At 45.5% G+C, this 21146-nt stretch overlaps 1 protein-coding gene across 1 annotated transcript; it reads right to left on the bottom strand.

The window, feature by feature from the left end:
• Window positions 1-17055, bottom strand: PRKAA2 (protein kinase AMP-activated catalytic subunit alpha 2). Its single transcript, XM_042818960.1, has 9 exons — window positions 16941-17055; window positions 11458-11599; window positions 9316-9409; window positions 7767-7911; window positions 6898-6985; window positions 4561-4785; window positions 2749-3250; window positions 1016-1142; window positions 1-718 (listed from the first exon to the last, which is right to left on the bottom strand). The coding sequence occupies exons 1-9, from the start codon at window positions 17035-17037 to the stop codon at window positions 480-482; spliced, it is 1659 nt and encodes a 552-aa protein (XP_042674894.1). The 5' UTR covers window positions 17038-17055; the 3' UTR covers window positions 1-479.
• Between the last annotated feature and the right edge of the window lie 4091 nt (window positions 17056-21146).

Below are 21146 nucleotides of genomic sequence, written 5' to 3'. Positions count from 1 at the left end.
AGCAGCTGCTTGTTTTAGGGTGAAAGCATTGCCAGAGGTTCCAGGAAGCCCTGTCCTCCCCCTGCTTGGGGCTGTATGGGAGGTACAACCTGAATCAATGTGTGCTGGGGAAAGAAATGCTTGCCCAAGGCTCTGTGAATTCAGGATCAACCAGGAGGGAGTTCTCTACCAAAAGTCAATGATATGTTTGCTACTTTACAGCCCTGCCCACGTATCCCATTGGGTTCAGGATAAAAAAGCTCATATATATTTCACTCTGGTCTAACGAGTGAAACGAAGTCATTCCTGATTTCCTCAATGCCTCGTTTGAGGGGCTGTGTCCTTTGAGTGCACTTGGGATCTTCTAACAGAGGAACTGGTTCTGTGCTGCAGGCTGTGGAGTGGTGAGGAGAAGGAAGGAAGCAGAAGAACAACACAACGGCCACGTTGGAGCTGGTCCTCACAGTGCAATGCCATGTGCTGGGAGTCCGGCGCCCGGCTCAGCGAGCCAGAGCCATGATCAAGCTGGCACACATCTCGAAGAAGTCCATGGTGTGGCTGCCCAGGCGTGGGGGCACTGAGGAGATGCTGCCCACGAAGGAGCCGCTCAGGGACCCCATCAGTGACTGGCACTCAGTGGCTGCTGCAGCATCAATGCTCAGTCTTGGCCGGTGCAAGCCAGCTGCTGAGCACGAGCGCTGCGGGGTGGATGAGCCGGACCTCTGCTCCATCACCTCGTCTTTAAGGCAATAGGAAAAGCAAGAAATAATTGTAACAGCATTAGTTTGGTATCCCTTTACTAAAGAACTAGTAACAGTAGTGGAGACGAATGGATCAGAAGGGATTTAGGAGTTGGACTCAGCGATCCTTGTGGGCTCCTTCCAACTTGGAATATTTTATGATCATAACTGACCTGAAACAGCATCACATCCTACAAAAGCATTCAGGAACTGAAAGAACTATTATTTTTCCTCAAAACTTCCGAGCTTGCTGTTTAATGTGTTCTACATCTCACAGTGCATCAATTCCTGCTTACCATCAATGCTTTTGAAGTCCAGGAGGTAGCTGCGGTTGTCCACCTGGTACAGCTGCAGACTCATTTTCACATAATTGCCCGTCACCGGGTTCTTCCGACGCACTCTGAGATGGTAGGAGTTCACCACCTGCAATGGGCAACCAGCTTTAGGGAATACCATTCAAGGCAAGAAGAGCAACATTCATTTCCTTCTATTATTTTTTAAAAGACTAGCAAGACACAGGTTTTAGAAAGAGCAATTCTTCAAAAATTAAGCAAATGGCTTCTTCTCCTATTTCCTCTTACAGTTGTGTTTGGAAAACAATTCTTGGGGCTCTGATCCACCAGCCCTGATGGCAGATGAAGCTGTTGCAGACTCTTCTCCAGGCACCAAACCAATATTATTGTTCCCTCAACAGCAACAAAGGCCTAATGAGCCAGAATCCACTCCCAGACCCATATACCAGGACCATGCTTTGGAAAGCCAGGCGGGATGGATGGTAGGGAATCATAGCCTCTCCCATCAGCAGAATTAAACAGTGTTCACCAATCAGTCTTGAGCTGTGCTACGCATTTTCTCTCACCACTTCCCACCCCACAATCTGCTGCATCTCGTTCGCAATGAGATCCTTTCTCTGTGCTATATTTATCAAGTGGTGGCACAGATGGAAGAGCTAAGAGTCACGCCTGAAGTTATTCTTAGGATGGGAAAGATTGCTGTGAAACCTCCTCATATAAAATAAGCTCCACTGCCTACATAAAGGCACTTGGTTGAATCAGTCTGTGGAGATGTACCAGAAATACGTTAGGTTTGTTAGCTCTCCATAAAACCATTCAGCCAACAAATGTCTGGCTCTTGTAGGCACATGCATCTGGAGGCAGTCCATCTCCTCGACGGTGCCATGAAATCAGGTTCTGGGTGCTACTAATCTTTAAATACATAACAATGTTATCAAAATAAGGAGGATATGTGAGACTTTAAAGATGCACAGGCACAAAATTTGAGCATTTCTCAAGGGCTGAGGTCATTCACACAGCAAAAACCCTCTGGACATGAAATAAGGAGGATATTGACTCCAGTGATGAATATCTGAGCAGAAATTCTCCTTTTCTTGGTGCTGATGCTTGCACAAGGCTGTTGTGAAAGGCCAGGAGAGCTCGTATAACTGCACTGAGTTTTTGAGAAGAGCTGAGAATGTTTTACCTGTGACGGTAATTGGTGAGTGATCTTCCCGTCCTCATCTCAGTCCATGAGCTTTTCTCATTGAATTTTTTCCCTAGTTCTTTTGAAGAGGGAGATCAAGAGAGCAGCACGGCAGAGCTTAGCTACCCATCACTGTGAAACCACCACATAAGTAGGAACAAGGAGAAATGTATTGTGCCATTTCAGGACATGCAACTACTATGACCCAAGCAGAAATAACAGGAGATGCTTTTCTTGGGAGCACTCGAGATGACCTCGCAGGGAATTAGCCACTAAAATTAGAAATGTGACCAGCTCCTCTTATCCCTGCAGCTAAACAAGACAGAATTATCTTTCCAGACAGCGGCTTAGGGCATTCAGGAAAAAAAAAAAACCAACAAAAAACGCTTATTCACACCACAAATAAATGGCACAGATACAGAACATCTTGTGGGCATTTGTTTGGAAACAGCTGAGGCTGTAACCATATATAGACTGACCTCCCCGATCAACTCAAGTCATAATCAAAAAAAAAAAACAACTGAAAACCTCCCCAAAGCACATTTCCTACCTTCCACTCAAAATCCAACTGCTTCATAGCTCGGTACACCTCGGCCATAATGTCATAGGGCTTGCTCTGGCTGCGGATCCCCAGGTGCCACTTGGCCTTTTTGACAGTCAGAGGTTTAGGCTTGGTGGTGTTGAGTGCATCCAAAGGGCAGCGTGCCTTGGGGCTGTCTGCTATCAAGGGTGGCATCCGCTCGGGGTGCGGCTTCACACCGGGAGGGATGTGCATGCTGTCGTCCATGAAGGAGCCAGTTGGGGGGCTGGAGGCTAGGTAGAACTCGCTGGCTTGGTTCATGATCCTCCGGTTGTCGATGACAAGGTGGTAGGCGACCGCGAGTTGGTCCTGGGGGTCACCGCTGTACAGACTGTTCATCACTTCTGACTCAGTGCACTCAAACTTCTCACAGACCTCCCGAACCGCGTCGTCATCGATGACGGTGGCATCGTAGGAAGGGTCCTCTGGGAAGAGGTAGCTGGGCAGCTCCTCCTTAAACCACTCGTGTTCCCTGGGGGAAGGCAGAGAGGGGCCACCATCAGACACAGCACTTCATAGAGGAATCATAGAATATCCTTTGAGGAGCTGTAGCCAGCACAAGGCTTCCACTCATCCTTCTCTGCTCCAGGCTGAACAAACCATGGGACCTCAGCCACTCCTCATATACCTTACCCTCCAGACCTTTCACCATCTCTGCAACCCTCTTTTGGATACTCTCTAATATCTTCATGTCCTTCTTATATTTTAAAGCTGCCCAGGCCCACAACTCCCACTGGTTTACAGTGAAGTCCATGGCAATTAAGTGGGTAAATGCCAGAGCAAGCTTCGGCTATAGGTGCCACCTATCAGTTGGTAATCTTGCCATGCATGCTGTTGCTCTAATATATAATTAAATCTACTCTTCAGGACTCGTGAAGTTTAGAAGGCATTTATAATTCAGATTCTATTTGAATGGTTAAACTCAGGCCATCAATTGCAAAAGTATTAACAGCCCATGATGTCCTGTAAGTACTTGTGATGTTTATGCATATGCTTAGCATGGCAGTTACATGTAATCACAGAACCATAGGGGTTGGAAGTGACCTCTGGAGATCATCCAGTCCAACCCCCTGCTAAAGCCCGTTACAGTAACGACTACTATAAATTCCACAAAATGCATATGGGGTTCCACTTTCACAAAATCAATATTTTTAGAATTACTCAGTTTGTGAAACTTTCAAAGCTGTGTTACCAGTCATGAACACTTCATGATATCTGAAGGAACAAATATCTGTTTAAGTGCCCAATTGTTCCCCTTCATGGGCAGTACAGTCATTGACTGCACAAGAAATGCATCATTTAAAGACATTTGCTGAACTGTGTATGACATTTTAGCTAGTAATTCTTGTTTTCCTCTTCCTTTTTTATTGGATAGATAGGTGCAACAACTACACTTTTATTCTGAACTGGTATCCAAAGGGAGATGTACTTGAAATAAAGTACTGAAAAATGGCAGGTGAATATTGAGTTCCTAGGATTACTGTGTGAGAGAGCTGGTTTTGTTAAGCACTATTAACAGATTTTTGAGGCTATTTTATAATGCATTAAGATAGCATTATCTGTATATAAGTTGCAGGAAGCAACTATTGCCTATTTTCATTTGTTTTGGTTAAACCACTGAGAAATGAAGTCACCAAGTCCAGGTTAATCATCACCCACCACCAGCTGGCAGCACTCGCCTCACCATCAGCACAGAAGGGTGCAGGAGGGCTCCTTAAATCCCTTAGGACCAAACCCAGCTGGATTAACTGACAGCTCCTACAAACCACTCTGTGGGCTGACCTGATGTCCTTGATGGTTGCGCGCTTGAGAGGGTCGACCTGCAGCATGTGCATGAGCAGAGTGGCAACGGAGCGGTTGAGGTACTCAGGGATGTAAAACACACCTCCACGGATCTTCTTGAAGAGGGTAGGCACATGCTCATCATCGAAGGGCAAAGTGCCACAGAGGAGGGCATAGAGGATGACGCCGCAGCTCCAGATGTCCACCTCTGGGCCGGCATACAGCCTGTGTGATGTGAGGGAGGAGAAATGGGTCACAACCCTTCCCATTCCCCTCTGCATCTTTAGGCTTCCTAAGCCAAAAACCCACCCGAGGGTGATGGAGAATGACGCAGAGCTGCTTTTTGTTCATGCTCCTTCGTGATGCATGGAACAGGAAAATGAGCACCTCCACCAGACCCACCAAAAAGCCCAAACCTACATTTCCAGGAGCTCTGCCAGGCTGCTTGCTTCCTTGCCCCTGAGGCTGGGGGACTCAGCCAACAGTTTCTATTCATTCGGAGGCAGATTAAACAGCAGCAGATACTATATCTCTTGAGTGTTTACTTTCAGTTGAAGTTTGTGTGCTGGTATGCAAGAGCTCCAGCTTCCGACAAGCTGTTAATGTGCTTCCTGGCATCACCAAGTCGGGATACCCCAAATATATGGGTTTTGCTGCTGCTTGCCTGCTTGATTTGTTGGTTCACTGCTTTTTGCTGAAACTGCTGATTTTTCAGAGTGTCTGGGAGACACTCTTGGACTGTAAAAACCAATAGAGGTCTGTTTGTGAAATCTAATCATCCTGCACTTGCTCCTCTTGAAAAGTTCTGCTACATGCACACCTGGTACACAAAAACCATGCACACTTTCATTCTTTGAATGCTACCCAAGTAACAAAATACCATTTCTGCTCTCATGTTTGAGACTTTCCCCACTGAGAACAGTGACAGCAGCAAAGTCAGGGCATTCTGCTAATGCAATCACCTCCAAGTCCCACCGGTCTATGCCTGATTTCAACAGATAGGATGATGCCTATTTTTTGGCTGATAGCCACATTGTTTGAACTGTGCTTGGACTTTTAAGCCCAAATGATGTACACTTTAATGATGCTGAAACACAAGGTCTCATATACTGGATCTGCTCTGGGAGAAGCTCAGCTATATCCACCTCCAGCAGCACATTTACCCCTGATGGAGATGGCAGGTTGTTCCTTTCTGTCTCCTATATGTACTGAGAAAAAAAAAAGTGATTTGGGCCTTTATTAAAAAAAAACATGGGAATAATATTTTTTTGAATCACTGTAGAGTTTCTGGCTTTGTGCCCTTCTAGATGATGAGGATTTACTTGCTTTCATATGTAGAACTGTAGTCACAACAGGCTTTTGGATGCTGGTCTAGTTCCTAAGATACTCTGCCAACACATGTGCCTGTGTAAACAGGCATAAAACAGTCATCATCACAACATTAAACAAAACGTTGGATTTTTATAGGCAAAGACATACTGGATTATGAAAAGTAGCACTCATGCAAAGAATGGTTCAAAAGGATGGAGTGGATGCTAAGGAGATGGGCGGTTCAAAGGACCATGCAGAAGACCGTAAATTCAAAAACCTGTATTTGTAAACTCCATTATGCTTTTACAGAGAGAGTAAGGAAAATCAATGTAATTTAGGGTCTCAACAGTAAAACACGGGAGGTGGCATGACCGTATCAATGGGGCAAGACTGGATTCAGCCCTAGAGCCTGCGTTCAGAATGCCCCATACCAAGCAGCTGCTGCAGCCTGGCAGGATGCACCTGAGAGATGCCACTGCTCTACAGTTCCGTCAGTTCAATTCATCAGTTCAAGACAAAGCAACCGCCACTGAACCCGCTGTCATGAAAATAAGCCTGAAAGTTAAGGAACTTGAAGACAAGGATTTTCAATACAAGAGTCTAGCAGTGTGGGGAAGTGATTAAACAGAATACTGATTGCTCGCTTGATGAGTGGTTTTCCTCATTCACACTGTGTTTTATATAGGTGGGCAGGAGAGAAAGGGGTGGTCTGGAAAAGCCTATCTTTCTGAAACCTCGTTATCTGCACCCAAAGAGTAATTTTCATTCCCTTTAATTAGCAATGTACACAGTAAATATCTGCTGTTAATAATTCCTCCAAAGTAAACATCTTTAGCAAAACATGTTTTGCTGCTACAGCCATTGAGAAATACAACAAGCAAGAAGACCTTCAGATATTCCCAGTAGACTCACCCAAACACAAAACACTGGCTGGAACCATTCAGCTGCTTTACTACGAGCAGGTTCCAATCTCAAGGGGAAATTTAAAGACCACATACTCACATGATTGGAAGCGGCATGTCCTACCTTCCAGAGATGACTTCAGGGGCTGCATAATTTGGGGAACCACAGCTGGTGCGTAGAAATTCACCATCTGACATCATGTTGGACAGTCCTAAAAACAAGGTGTTGCCTATGTATTGACATCCAGCCAGAGAGAAGAGATAGTGCAAGAGGAAGGAGAAATCTGATGTAATCTAAGCAGACACCTTTGAGCTGCTTTGCTATTTGAGCTCTTATTTTCTTTCCAAACAAGTAGCATTGACTCCAAACTAACTTCGCTTCTCTGAGTTGCAAACCTCAGAACTTTCTTTCTTTACCATAGAAGAAAAGAGACATAATTCTCTTCAGAGAACAGAACGGTTGTGAAATGTGTAAATCTTCAAAAGGATTTATCACTGCTAGACAGCACTGAACAGAACAGGGTTGGCAACTCAGCTTTTACGTTGGGTTTCAATCTGTAATGCCACTTACAGGCTCTTGTTACTGTTCATTTCTAAAATGAAGTGAGGCCAAAGGCACACGGCCTTACTACTAAGGAGAACACACATGAAAATAAACACGTGCAGCCAACTCACTGTGAAATTAACTGCGCCGAGTCTGTCTTAAACATAAATTAGCTAAAGCCTTATATTAGGTGATTATACTGAAACACAGTGAAGATTTGCAAATGACCTTCCTTCTCCATTATTAATGCGAGCACAGAAGCAGCCTACAATAAGTAATCCCTGCTTTTGCTAAGAGGCCAGTGTTTATAACTGTGGGCTTTTCAGGTAGAGAAACTGCAAGTGGTTATGAAAACAGACTCTGGGTTTTGTAAGGCGTGCTACGCAGACACGCTCCAGCAAGCGGCTCGGAGCTGGCTGCATTTCTGGAATGCTGCTGGGGTCACATACCAAAATCAGCTATCTTCGCATTCATGTGTGCGTCCAGCAGCACGTTCTCTGGTTTCAGGTCCCTGTGGACAACCATGTGTCGGTGACAGTAATCCACTGCGGAGAGAATCTGCTGGAAAAGGCGTCGAGCCTCAGCCTCTTCAACCTACAGATGCAAGGGGAAACAGTTCTGAAGGCATGTGGGGCCGGGCAGGGGAGGTTTGCCTTAGCAAGGAGCCAAAAGTGTTCCACGGTGTGGAGATAAAATTAGAGCACGCTTGTGACCGTGCTGGAATCAGGAGCAGCAAAGAAAGTAGATTTCCCCCTGTCGAATAGATTTCCCCCTTGTAAGTGAGTGTTTTCAAATGATATAGCCCAGAGCTGATGGTAATGAGCTGAAATTAGAAAATAAATTTGGCTGAGCCATCAAGGAGAGCCTACCGGTGCCACCTATCAGGCACTGGTTTCCCAGTGGGCCCACTTCTATTACACACTGTAAGCAGAATCACAGAATTATTGTGGTTGGGTAAGACCTCAAAGATGATCTAGTCCAACCATCAACCCATCACCACCATGCCCATTAACCATGTCAAAACACCACAGAGGTTAGCATGGGGAACAGTTCTTCGTGGACGAATGGAGAAGGTTGCTTTGGGGAATAAAATAAAAAGCCAAAAGTGTCATACAGCAATGATACATACAGACAGAAAAACTACATATAAAATGATCAGGAGACTGATTGTTTTGTTTTTCCCTGTGTGAAAAAATAGTTTCTGAATGTGGGAGTTCAGATGGGATGCAAATTGGTCACTGAAAAGATCCGAATGAGCAAGATGAGCTGGAAATAAAAACTGTATGTAGGAAAGTAAATGGATCATCAACCAGTGAGCTACTCTAAGACAATTACTGACTTTTTGTAGTATAGAGAAGATATATACACTGGGCTGATCCTTCACCTGAAGCACGATTCTGGATGTCCTTTTTAGCCCCCTGATTGCTTCCTACCCACCAGAATGTCCACTAGTCATTTTATAACCATAATATCATGTTTCAAGTGCTCAGCCTACTCCTCAGATGATTTATACCCAGTAGGAATACTGGCATTTGAAAATGCTGCTCGGATAAGCCACATCCTTAAAAAGTCTTCAAAAAGCCTGATGAGGAGCCAAAGGGGAGTCTGGAGGAGGAGAATGACTGGGATGGAGACCACACTGAGTGCTCCCCGCTCCAATGCCCGGCATGCACATAAATCTGCTGCTGAACCAGGGGGTTGGATAAGCAACCTATAGCTAAAAACTAAAAAGATACGGTGGTTTTCCAAATGTCTTCACTAAGCAACACATTACCTTTGGATATTTCGGTTTGCGTATCGAAATACAACATGGAACATTGCAAAAAAAAATGGCACACAAGTTATGTGTGAGTATGAGACTCTCCAGATGGGATTGCTGCGAAGCAACTTCTATTTTGGGCCTAAATCTTAGCTATCTTCCCTTTAGCAGCCGTTTTACTTCTGACCACCATCCTCTTCCCACATAAAGTTTGGGGCTGACGTGGTACTGGCACTTACACGTCCATGCTTACAGATGTAATCAAATAATTCACCGCCAGATACATATTCCATGACCATGAAGAAGTCCGTTGGTGTGCTGATGACCTGGTACCTTCAAAAACACAAAGAAAAAACATCTTAATAAAAAAGGGAAAGGCTTTGAAACAGATTATTAGCTTCGAGTCAATTCTTAACATAAGCACATGCTTGGATCTTGTGTTTATAATCATTTTCCATTTCTGAAAAGCCATCTCTTATTTCAAGGGGCATGTCAGGATAATCTTTCACTTGTCTATGAAAGGATCTCTTTCACAGATTCACCCTTTTGCTTCAGGCTTTTAAATAATCCTCTGGAATCACTGCCAGATAACCCCATTGCGTTTAAGACTGTCCTGACATTCAAGTTTCCATTTTGGCTAAGATGTGCAACAACATCTCCAAAAGTAAAAAAATTATTAAAATGGGAGTGGGAACAGAGTATATTTGGTTTTCTTCATACTGAAGATATAAAAAAGGAAATCTAGACACTAGGCGGAGCTAACCTTGGAAAGACATAGAAACAAAGACGAGCACCCCACAAGATTAACATCATCCTTCAAACATTAAGCTCCTCTACATTCTAGGATGATAAATGTGAGGGAAAGTAAAAGAATATCCTCCTTGATGTGCAAATTTACCCTCCACCTCCACTAAATGATCCCCAAGTGCTACAAACACACTTCAGTTTCCCATCCGGCGTAACCTGATGGCAATGAGCTGAGGTCAAAGCAGCAGTAGCAATGCATAGCAGCACCAGCTGAGGCTCCCTGTGATTTATTTCAGACACACTGTTTGCTTTTGTTATTTTATTTATTTATTTTTCACAGCTGATAAATAGACCTCATTTTCAGAAGTGATCAAGTGAACAGGTGATAGTCCCAGTAAAGATCAATAGGATCAACGTAGCTTTTCTAAAGTGTTTTGCACTCAGACATCTGAGTTAACAGCACGACCATTTCTTGTATATATATGTAAAGTGATGGGACACCACAAGCGTTTGAAAGAGGAGCCTCATGTGCCACAGACTCCTCTTCACCTCTTTATCGGTGTATTTCAGGGCTGAAGTATTTATCGTAGGAGACTGATCAACTGAATTTAATTTCCAGGCTTTAATGGTCTGCTTGATGAATGTGTGTGCAGCCTGGAAGGATGCTGGATGATCAGCCAACGACTCTTGCTGCCTTTTTCATGAAATAATACCAATCTGTTCTCCAATAAATCCACGGAACTCTGAAGTTACTCTAAAGTCAACAGTTGCTGCATGGTTAGTTATTTAACTTAGGGAGAATTTGTTTTCCCTTGCCTCTAAGTCCCAGGTATTTGCTATATCTCATGCCAGTTTTAAGGCTGACCTAAATGTCAACTTATCCTTGCAGTTACCGTTCAACAGCTTTCTTTTATAGAAATGCCAAAGATATTATCGAGTGCCTCATTAATGTGGACTGGCTGCACAAACCAGGGATTGAGACGGAACCCCAGAGGCAGGAGTGCAGGTGCTGATTTACAACTCAAATTCAGGTTCATCAGAATGGCAATGTTGAAAACTTACGTCTGAATAATAAATAAAAAAATATATGTTCCTTTAAGCTCTGGATAATCAGGCCATGAAAACATAAATCCTACTGACTTCAGGCCAAGGCTTCACTCTAAGAGCCTGCCCAAGCTGCTATTCCTCAGGCACAATTCTCCATCATTTCAAGTCGTGAGATACTGACCCAAAAAAGGAGAATCATAGAGACTCCTCATAACATCCCAATGCAGGAAAGCACAGATCCTCTCTATGCACCTTTATAATGACTCCTGAATGGAAAAGTGGATGTTTGGGCAGGCTTAGCTGAGCAAAACTTGGCACAAGGACAAGTCTCATAGTTGCTATAATGGCCCAAACTCCAATAGGAAAAACACCTTCTACAGTTCCTCAATGTGTGGATTGTGCTCCCATGCAAGCTAGCAGGAGGACATTCAAAAAGCAGCATTTTTGGCTTCAACATGCACAAACCTGACCACACATCTACCATCCTGTACTATACTGTACTATAAGACATCTCTTGAAAACAAGTCAACGTGTGAAGTCTTTGCAGATAGAGGAGTCAGCTGAACGTGAGCAGAACATGTACTTACAGCTTGATAATATGAGGGTGCCGGAAGAGTTTTAGGTTTTGAATTTCTCGTTTGATCTTGCCAACCACATCCAGGCTGCGTATTTTCTGTCTGTTTAGGATTTTTACTGCTACTTTGTGCCCCGTCAACTGGTGTTCGCCAACTAATGGAAAGAAGGCATTGCAAAGTCATTATGCAGAGAAGCAAGATACATACAGGAGATTGAAGATACTGAGATGGATGATTTATAATCAAAAGAAGGCGATAAACATTAGAAATCGGGGTGTTTTAAGTATAGTCTGGATATCAGGAGTTTATTTTCCTCACCTTTCTTATAGTTACTGTTTCTACATTTCTTGAGTCCTATTCTATGCAGTAAAGGTAGATTCAAACACCCAGGAATGCAGCAGGTTTACAGGAAGCAAAATGATGCACCATTTCATACAATGCCCCAACTATAAGTGCAGAAATGAGTGCACAATGTATAAATGACTTCAAAACCAGATTGGGGTCATTTGTACAAGGGAAATCCCAATGGACATACTCAATGTTGGAATTTGGGAAAAAGAATAATTAAATCGTAGAATCATAGAATGGTTTGGGTTGGAAGGGATCTGTAAGATCACCTAGTTCCAAAACTTTGTTTCTCTTTGCTTTATTATTTTCCTGTTGCAGTGTAGGAAAAAAAAAGAAAAGAGGGGACTTATTGGAAAAAAAATGCTTAAGTAAATATGACAGAGTAAGTGGAGGTGGCCATACCCCAAAGTAATTTGCAAGGATTTATAGCTCAAAAAGGTTATGTTGATCAGAGACAAATACATTTAAATGGTGGGGAAGAACCTCCACCGTAATGCACAGGTTGAGTGAATCCCCAATAAACCCTGCCTTAAAACGAGACCATCGCACCTCTTTAAAAAAATGATACAGGGATTTTCCCTGCCCAGAATAGGACTGCAGGATTTGCATTACTAAAATGAATTTCTATTTATACTTTCTCAAGCATGCTTCTCGTTTTGATGACAAGCTGCAGGAACACCATGCTGGAGTGTAACAGCTCCTGCAAATTCTGCCTTAAGAAAAGACACAACACAACGTGTGTTTTTATGACATGCACTTGGTGCACTCAGGTGCTGATGTGTGTAGGGACAAACAGTGACCACAAGCCAGGAGAAGCACCACCGTCACCGGTGGAATCACACTAGTTTAATGCTAATGCAAACTGAATTCAGAATCTGACTTATTTGCTATCAACAGCCTGTGGAAGAAAATGCTCTGTGTGTAGGGAGTAAAATTTATAATGAAGTTAACAGCAGAAACTGCTTGTAAACAGATAGTTTACATCTGAACAGGTGCTTACATCTAAAAGGGTGCTCTGGCCACAAGCTGCCCCCTCTCAGGATCTCCAAATGGATATTAAAGAAGGTAACATAGGGATGGCTTTCCAAGGCAGCAGAGAAAACCTGCACGCAGCATGCATTTAGGCTGTCTAATTACGAGTGCTACCCCATCACTAATAACACAGAGCAGAAGCTGTTAACAATTATGAGCAAATTCTGTTATTAGATTATTAGACTGAGTAATTTCAGAGCCTCTAAGGAGCTGATGAGAAGCAATGCATGTAAAGCAGGCGGCCGGGGAAGGCAGGAGGCAACGCCAGCACTGCTCAGGGCACGCGAGGTCACTATTATTAGCCACGAGATAAGACCTGCCAGAGATTCTTTCCTCAATAAGAGCATCCTAAAAATAAAACACTTTTTACTGCTCTTGAAAATAAAAGCGCCACTTTGCATGCCCATTTCATCCCTTCGTAATACTCAAACTACCAGATGAAATGAGAATAAACTAAGCTTCGCCGTTCGGATGCAATTTAGGGATTAGCAGAGAGCTGAAGTAGGCAGATAATTCCTCCTGGGTGGTACAAGGAGAGCACTGAAAATAGTCCCAGGAGGCATTTTCCCTGGTGATCCTTGGGGAGGGGAAAGCGGGGCAAGTTGGGGAGGCATGGGTGCCAGGGGTACAGCAACCCGCTCAAGCTTTATAGGGGTCCAAAGCACACAGCCTTGCAAGGAATTCTCCCCATCTTGTCGTGCTTTGACCAGCAGTAGCCTTGTGAAGAGCATTCATCTCTCTTTGCTGAGGTGGTCATGGCATTGCACAGGAGAGGCTGGCGAAGGCAGCGCAGGGAGTGTTGGGCAACTTCAGCCAACATCTCCTAGACTTTGGATTTGGCTGACCTCCGTGGCTGGGAGTGCAATAAGCTGCATTTTGCCAGCTGCACATGATTCATTCAGTCCTGCTCAAGAACTGGAGCACTAAGGCAACAGGGAAACTGAGGAACAGCAAAGTGGCTTATGGCAGAACTAGGAAGAAGACCTTGATCCCTTCCATCTTTCCAACTCTTCCTGCCCTTACCACAGCACAAGCTCTGAAAAATTCATACTATCCCCTTGGAAGAAAAAGCAAAGGTCATGCCTGGAGTGAATAATTACTGTTTTTAATCTCACTGCTCAATAGTTCATCCTCTTTCCATCCATGACAAACAACATGCAACTCTGTGAAGGTTTTTCTAGCTCAAACACACCAATAATTAAAACCAAACAGACTATTTTGTAATCCACCTTTTGCTTACAGTAAGCATTAGATACGGAGATATTCTTGTTCCAGTCCCCACTGGCTTGTTAAGTCTACTTGAGTGTCTTGAGAGAGGGATGAAAAGACAACATAATTTACTATGCGGTGGGAGTCCTTTAAACCTTTGGCTCTTTGGGGATAATGTTTCCCTTTGCTCACATTCTCCAGCCCAGCACACACTGGTGGGAGAAGAAGCACTGGGAGGTTGCATGGCCAAGGCAAACCCATCTCTGCCACATGGAGAAGGGAGAGGATGCATGTGCTCCTCTGTGCCAACGGGACTGTCCTCTCCTGGTACCCAGGTTGAGCAGTGGTGATGTCAGGTATGGATGAGGAAGCCTGCTCCTTCCTTCTCACTCAGTGCCTGGATTAAAGCCTGAGGAGAGGAGGGAGGGCTGAGTGGCAGTATTAGGAAAAGGGATTTGAGCATGTGTCTTGTCTTCTTGTGACAAGTACTCCAGTCAGCTTCCCTGCAGCTTAGAATCAGCAAACTCAGCTCCATTGGGGCAGGCACAGCAGATGGATTTGACACTGAGGTGAAAGTACTGCACACTGGACAGAGACTGTAAACTCCAAAACCTTGCACCAAAGCAGACATGGTGTGAGCATCCTTAGCTCCTACTGCATCTGCTTATGCATGGGACTGCCTGCATTATTCCAGTGCTGGAGGCTGCTGGAGAAACAAGGGAAGAGATACAATAGGTTGAGTTTCTAACAGAAGACCCTCTGTGTTTTGCTATTTTTATAAGAGAGGAGAAAAAAGATGAGAGATTTATCCTAGAGTAAGCTGAGATAATTAAAGTCCTCTGTCAGATAGCTTTTTTGCAGCAGATACCTATGAATTCTCCTGAATGCATGGAATCAGAATAATTAAGGTTGGAAAAGACATCTAAAATCCCCAAATCCAACCATCAACCGATCCCCACAATGCCCACCGCCCATGTCCCTCAGTGCCACATCTACCTTGTGTGTTTGGTGAAACTCAGGTAGCATGATCAGCTCAGCTTTTTCCAAATGCTTTGCAAGGATTATTAGAAGTTTAGGAAAGGGAAAGCAAAATCCTTCCCTATCAGCTGTGCTGGCCCTTATCTTAGCCTGAAGTTATAAATGAAATCAATCCAAAGCATATATTTAGCAATGACATGTTTGTTCTGTCCCAGTGCCACTTGCTTAGATGCTGTATCACCCTTCCTTTCCCCTTTCTTTCATCCGTTCAGCCTCTTTCAGTTGATCATCCCCCATTGCAGTGTTTGTCTTTCAGCAGCAACTTCCAGAAAAATGGGAACTGACCTCAACTTGAGCCCAAGTAATGGAGGCAAACATCACCCAAGAACTGCTTGTCGTGCAATGGCAGTGGTTGGGATAGAGCTCTATGTGGGATGGGATGTGCCTGGTGCACGCACAGCACTGATGTATCCCATGGGCTCTTTCCCACTGCCAGGAGGGGAGATGACATCCTTTCCCTCATTGCTTCATAGAATCATAGAGAGGCTAAGATTGGAAGGGACCTTAAAGATGATCTAGTCCCACCTCCCCCTGCCATAGTCTGGTTGCCATTTATTAGCTCAGATTGCCCAGGGCCCCATCCAACCTGGCCTTGGCCACCTCCAGGGATGGGGCATCTGCAATAAGAAATACACTGCTGATGGCACCGGCCTGCTTAATGCAAATTTATTATATATAATAGACACAAAGCTTGGAGCAATCAGGAAAAGAAGTCTCTTCTCCTCTCCCATGTTTCCTGCCAAACGTGATGAGCACACATTAAGGCTCATTAGGTTAAAACAGTGCTATTCTGCATTTCTCCTGTCAAACTCTAACTGGCGTTACAGGGGAAAATATACACATAGAAAGGCTGCTAAGCCACAATGGATGGAGTTTGGAAATCTTTTTATGTTATTTTATACGTCCTTTGGAAGTCTGTTCTTAACCAATTGGGTGATATATGGGGTTGGGGGGAGGGGGAGATGTTCATGCTACTCCTGAAGGGTCCTTAAGGAAATCAGGCTGTTGTTAATAGGCTTCATTTGGTCTGCAAGAAAAAAAAAATCACCTTTGGAGCACTTTTTGAGGTCTGTTGGTACACAGGAGTGATTTGAATGGTCCTTTATTTTAGAAGTGTCTGTTCTGATAATTCTTTGGTTGGTAAATTCGCGGTTTGGGATTAAACCTGGCCATATATTTTTAGGAGCCTGATTAATGGCCACAGGTGGATTTAGCTACAGTGATTAAGGTGTTTTCTCTGCCCTGCTGTCAGTTTGGGGTTATTTAGATACAGCTGAGCAGGATGGGGTTCCACTCTGCCCCCAGCACCCAGACCTGCTCTCTGCTGGGAACCACAGCTCCTCACTCTGCTCAGATCACACGTTTGTGTAGAGGTGTTTTATTGTTTTGTTTTGTTTTTTTTATATCATGACTCGGGGGGAAAATGTGCACATAACGGTAGAATTAAAAGGAATAGAAATCTTTGCATCACGAAAAGCAAAGCCAGTGCCTGGCTTGGGTGCCAGAGCCGTGAACCAGAGACATCCATCCCCGTTCGGCCCCATCGCTGAGCCCCCCCAGTGGGTGGGGGCAGCAGCGGAACCTCCTCACCCTCCACCTCCCACCCCCTAGGTCCTAAGCGTTCTTCAAACGGCAACGAAAAGCCACGGCCCGGGCACCCACCCCCCGCATCACCTTCCTGCCGCCGCGGGAGGAAAGTTTCGGTGGGTGCTGCCCTGGGGGGCACCTCCAGGAACTGCCCAGGACCCCTTCACCCCTTCCCAGGGAAGGGGTCACCTCCTCCCTCCCGCCCCACCGCCGCGCCCCGCGGATGATGCTCGGCACGGAGGGGTTCCCCCCCGCCCTCCCCTCAGCCCTCGGTACTCAGCCCTTGACTTTGCCGAAGGTGCCGACCCCCAGCGTATCCCCCAGCACGTAGTGGCCGATCTTCACCCTCCCGTCGTGCTTCTGCTGCTTCTCGGCCATCTTCGCCCCCCCGGCGGAGGACCACAATGCGCAGGGCCGGCACGGTACAGCACGACACAGCTCGGGTCGGAACGGCACGGCTCGGATCGGGCGTGCGCAGCGGGGAGCGGCGGGCCGGGCCGTGCAGGGTGCACGGGGGCGGGGAAGGGCACGCTCCGGGGCTGGGGGCAGTTTGTGGGGATGGGGATGGAGAGGGGGGCACCTCGACGAGAAGCACCCGCTGTAGGGTGACGTTGGCCCCTGGGTTTGGCACCTGCTTGGGAGCGACACTGCGCGCTTTCGGGGTGGAGCCTCCGAGGAAGGACGCTGCCCCTAGGGTGCACCCTGCATTGGGGTGGGGACGCTGTCCTTGGGGTGCCTCCGCCTTCTGGGGGGTGGGGTCTGTATGGGGGTGAAGAAGGGAGTGCCATCTGGCCAAGGGGTGCAGCCTCCTGATGGTACCCCCAGCTTGGGGGGGGGCACCTGTTCAGAGGATGTCACACCTGCCTGGAGGTGCACCCGTTTGGGGATGCCACACCTACCTGGGGATGAATCTGCCCTGAGGACGAGGGGTGTTCTCCTGTTGGCATATTTTCCATGGGCTGATTCTTCCTTATGGCATAGCTTGGGGTTACACTCAGCTTATGGTGACGCTTTGCACGGGGTGACCCCTGAGAGGCCAATTGCATCCAGTTGATAGGGCACAGCCCCACAGCAGGGATGCTGCTTGGGCTGGGAGATGGGCAGGTGGCAGGGAGGTGGCAATGTGGGTGCCTCCTCGCTGCCCTTAGCCCTGAGCTGCAGAGATGGAGATGCTGTGTGTGGGGGTAAGCAGATGTGCTGTTTTGGGGTGATGGTGGTGCCCACTGTTTGCAGCTGTAAGGATGTGGTGGTGGCTGAGTGTTTGCACTTGGCAAAGCAGCAACAGAAGCCCCCATGGGTTCGTAGCTGTGGTAGTACAAAGGAGCAAAACAGATTCACAGGGAAGAAAACATGAATCCATCAGTAGTGCAGCCAGCTGAAACCATCTCCACACCCTGGCAGTGCTGTCAGCTGCTGCTTCTCATGGGCTAACAGCTCATCCTAATGATGGAATTACCCATTCCTTTGCATTCCAGCCATGGGACAGCCCACAGTCTGCTGCTGTAATGTTGTAAATTAGATAATAACACAGCTTTGTTAAGTGGGCTGATTCTTCTTGCTGTAGTTTCTGTCTCATTAGAAATGAGAAGAAAAAAAAAAGAAGAAAACCTGTCCAGAAGGAAACACTCATTCAACAGTCCCAGCTCTCTCCTGTAATGAAAATTTCCCCTTTTACTTGTTAAGACAGCTGTAACCCCAAAAGAAAGGCAATCCACACTCTAAAATAATAGAGCTATTTGAGAAACTGGAATGGGAATATGTGTTTAAACAATAGCTGTGTGATAAAATAATGACCAGCCTCTGCAACTGTACTGCCATAAATAATAAAAAAGACAATTTAATTCAACAAACCCATTAATATAAATAAAAATAGCAATCTCAGGGTAGAAACAAGAAAGTTGCTGTGATATAAAACCACGCGTGGTGCAGTGAAACCGTATCAGCTCCATCAGAGCAAGAGATGTGCACCAAGGCATAAGAGAAGTTACAAATAACAAAATGACTGCCTTATCTAAAGTGCACTATCTCCTGGAAAGCCGATGAAAACCCAGCAGGGTCTGCAGGCAGCTGCAGGCATGTCCATCCCTGCAAGCCTCTGCTGAGCAAAATCTCAGCGGCTCTCTCTGCTCTTTGCACACAGGAGCTTGTGGGGTTTGTTTGATCTCTGCTTCCAGTCTTGGCAAGCCCTGACTGCCTGAACGAAGCACCACAACAAATAAGTGAGAGCACGGATGGTGTTGTTTTGGTGGTTGAGCTCACATGTTGAATGGGAGCTGCTGGATGGTGATGAGCTGCTTTGCCTTCTTGTTTCTTTCCTAAATGTTGGTGACTAAATCTCAAGAGCAGACTGATGCACTGTGAGCATTTAGCCTATTGGACACACAGACATTGGTAAATAGAAATATTGAGTTAATACTAATCAAGCTTGTGCTCTACAGGATATGCTTTCTATGCTTAACATTTCCAGGATCCCATTGCTCAGTGCAGACGTTGCACCAGGTGGGTGAGCCAAGAGCCCAGCGTGCAGCAGGAATGGAGCCCTGTGCCCCAGGTGGGGGCTTCTCCTTCATTTTCCTCTGATGTTAAGTACATTTCTGTGAGCACACATATTTTGTGCACATACATCTGTGTTCCCAGCCATCTCATCTATGCACCTGGAGCTGTGCTCTCCAGCAGGAGCGATTCTGGGGAGGGGCAATGTTGCTAGGAGATGGAGGCTCCGGTGCCTGGTAAAGTGGTATCTTTATTTTTGGTGTCGATCACATGAAATTGCTTTTGGCTGTGGAGCAGGACAGGGATCTCTTCCCTTTGCTCAGTGAATGATGCAGAAAAGAAATGTAGACTGGGCAGCTCAGCTAGGAATGGGTCAGGATGTTGCTCTTTCTGGTTCAGGATGCATTTTCCAGCTCAATATGACCAAAAAAAGATGAGGAATGCCATGCATCTATTTATACAGAAGCTCAGGTTTGGGGCCATGCCATCTAACCCCTGTAAGTGCCCTAAATCTGTGGATTTTCAGCAGGATTTGATTTCCCAGACTGTTTGGAGGAGATAGTTAATGAGATAATGCAGCAGTGGGTGAACTGTGACACGCGAAATGCTTTATTTTGAATGTTTCAGGAACGACGTGCATCAGAGGCTTTAGATTTGTAACCAAGCAATTTCCATTTGTGTTATGTAACTGACGTTATTTATCAAGCTCCATACCCTGGCCAAGAGCAGATGTTGGACTGCAGCATTGAAAATGAACTTTTCTGGAGGTTAGTTATTCATAAACAAGCCTGTGATTGGTTTGTTGTGATGTAAGCGTGTTCCAAAAATGTAGTGCACATGGGCCCAAAGCCTGTGATGGCTTTTTTTTTTGGTATTAAGAGAAATCTGGATGGTACGGCAATATATGATGCCCCACTGGGGATGTGTGATGAAAACTCCATCTGAGCAATGAGTGTGATACTTCTGTCATTCCCAACAAAACACTTTCATAGAATGGCTTGGGTTGGAAGGGACCTCAACGATTACGTAGCTCCAACCACCCTGCTGCATGAAGGGCCACCAAACTCCACGTTTAATACCAGACAAGGCTGCTGAGGTCCCCATCCAACCTGGCCTCGAACATTTCCAGGGACGAAGCATCCACAGTCTCTTTGGGCAGCCTGTTCCAGCACCTCACCACTCTCATAGTAATGAACTTTCCCCTGATATCCAATTGAAATCTTCCCTCCCTCAGCTTCCCCCTTCCTCACTTCCCCTTGTCCCACTATTATCTACTCTTTCAAAGAGTTGACTTCCCTCCTGTTTATAGACTCCTTTTAGATACTGAACTCTTCTAGAGAGGAAAGTGCTGAAAAGAAGCTGCTTATGCCCTTAAAAGTCTAATTCAGAGGTCTAATGAGTGATGAGATACCCCATCCCACTAGAAGTCAATAGCAATCAGTAGCTGTTTTTTTTTTTGTATGTGCTGTGGTGGACTATTTGGGGGCTTAGGGTCATTTTTAAGGCAGATCCATGCATGAGTCCTTCTCCTGAAGTCATGGAGTTGAGCTTTTATGCTGCATCTATGACTACGAAGTACAATATGGATTTGAGTTGGCCTCTATGGAGAGGAAATCACAATCTCTCCCTCCCTTCCTTTACAAGTAGAAGGCACAACTGTTCCAAATCCTGGAAGCATGGAGGGAAAGCAGTTGCTTATAGCATTTCTCAGTGCCTTGCCAACTATGTTTTCTTTTAGGGCATAATCTGCAAGAGCTGGCAGACTTTCTCTTGGCTTTGCCTAATTAAATCAGCTGGGAAAGAGCGTGCTGATGAGGTGGAGCTCTCAATGTGTCCTAACCATTACTTTGCACCATTCAGTTTGCACCAGTGAGGATATTCTCCCTGGGCTGATTCAGGAAGATCTCAGGATTTGGCTGCATGGTCCATCTACCCTTTTTTGACCTCACTATAAAATGCTGCCATGGGTCCATTCCAACTTGGGATATTCCATG

This window comes from Centrocercus urophasianus, unplaced genomic scaffold (genome assembly GCF_019232065.1).
Source record: "Centrocercus urophasianus isolate 14NV4802_14NV808 unplaced genomic scaffold, USGS_Curo_1.0 seq_18, whole genome shotgun sequence".
NCBI lineage: Eukaryota > Metazoa > Chordata > Aves > Galliformes > Phasianidae > Centrocercus > Centrocercus urophasianus.
The sequence above is the reverse complement of the archived record's forward strand: the minus strand, read 5'-3'. Positions and strand labels throughout refer to the sequence as shown.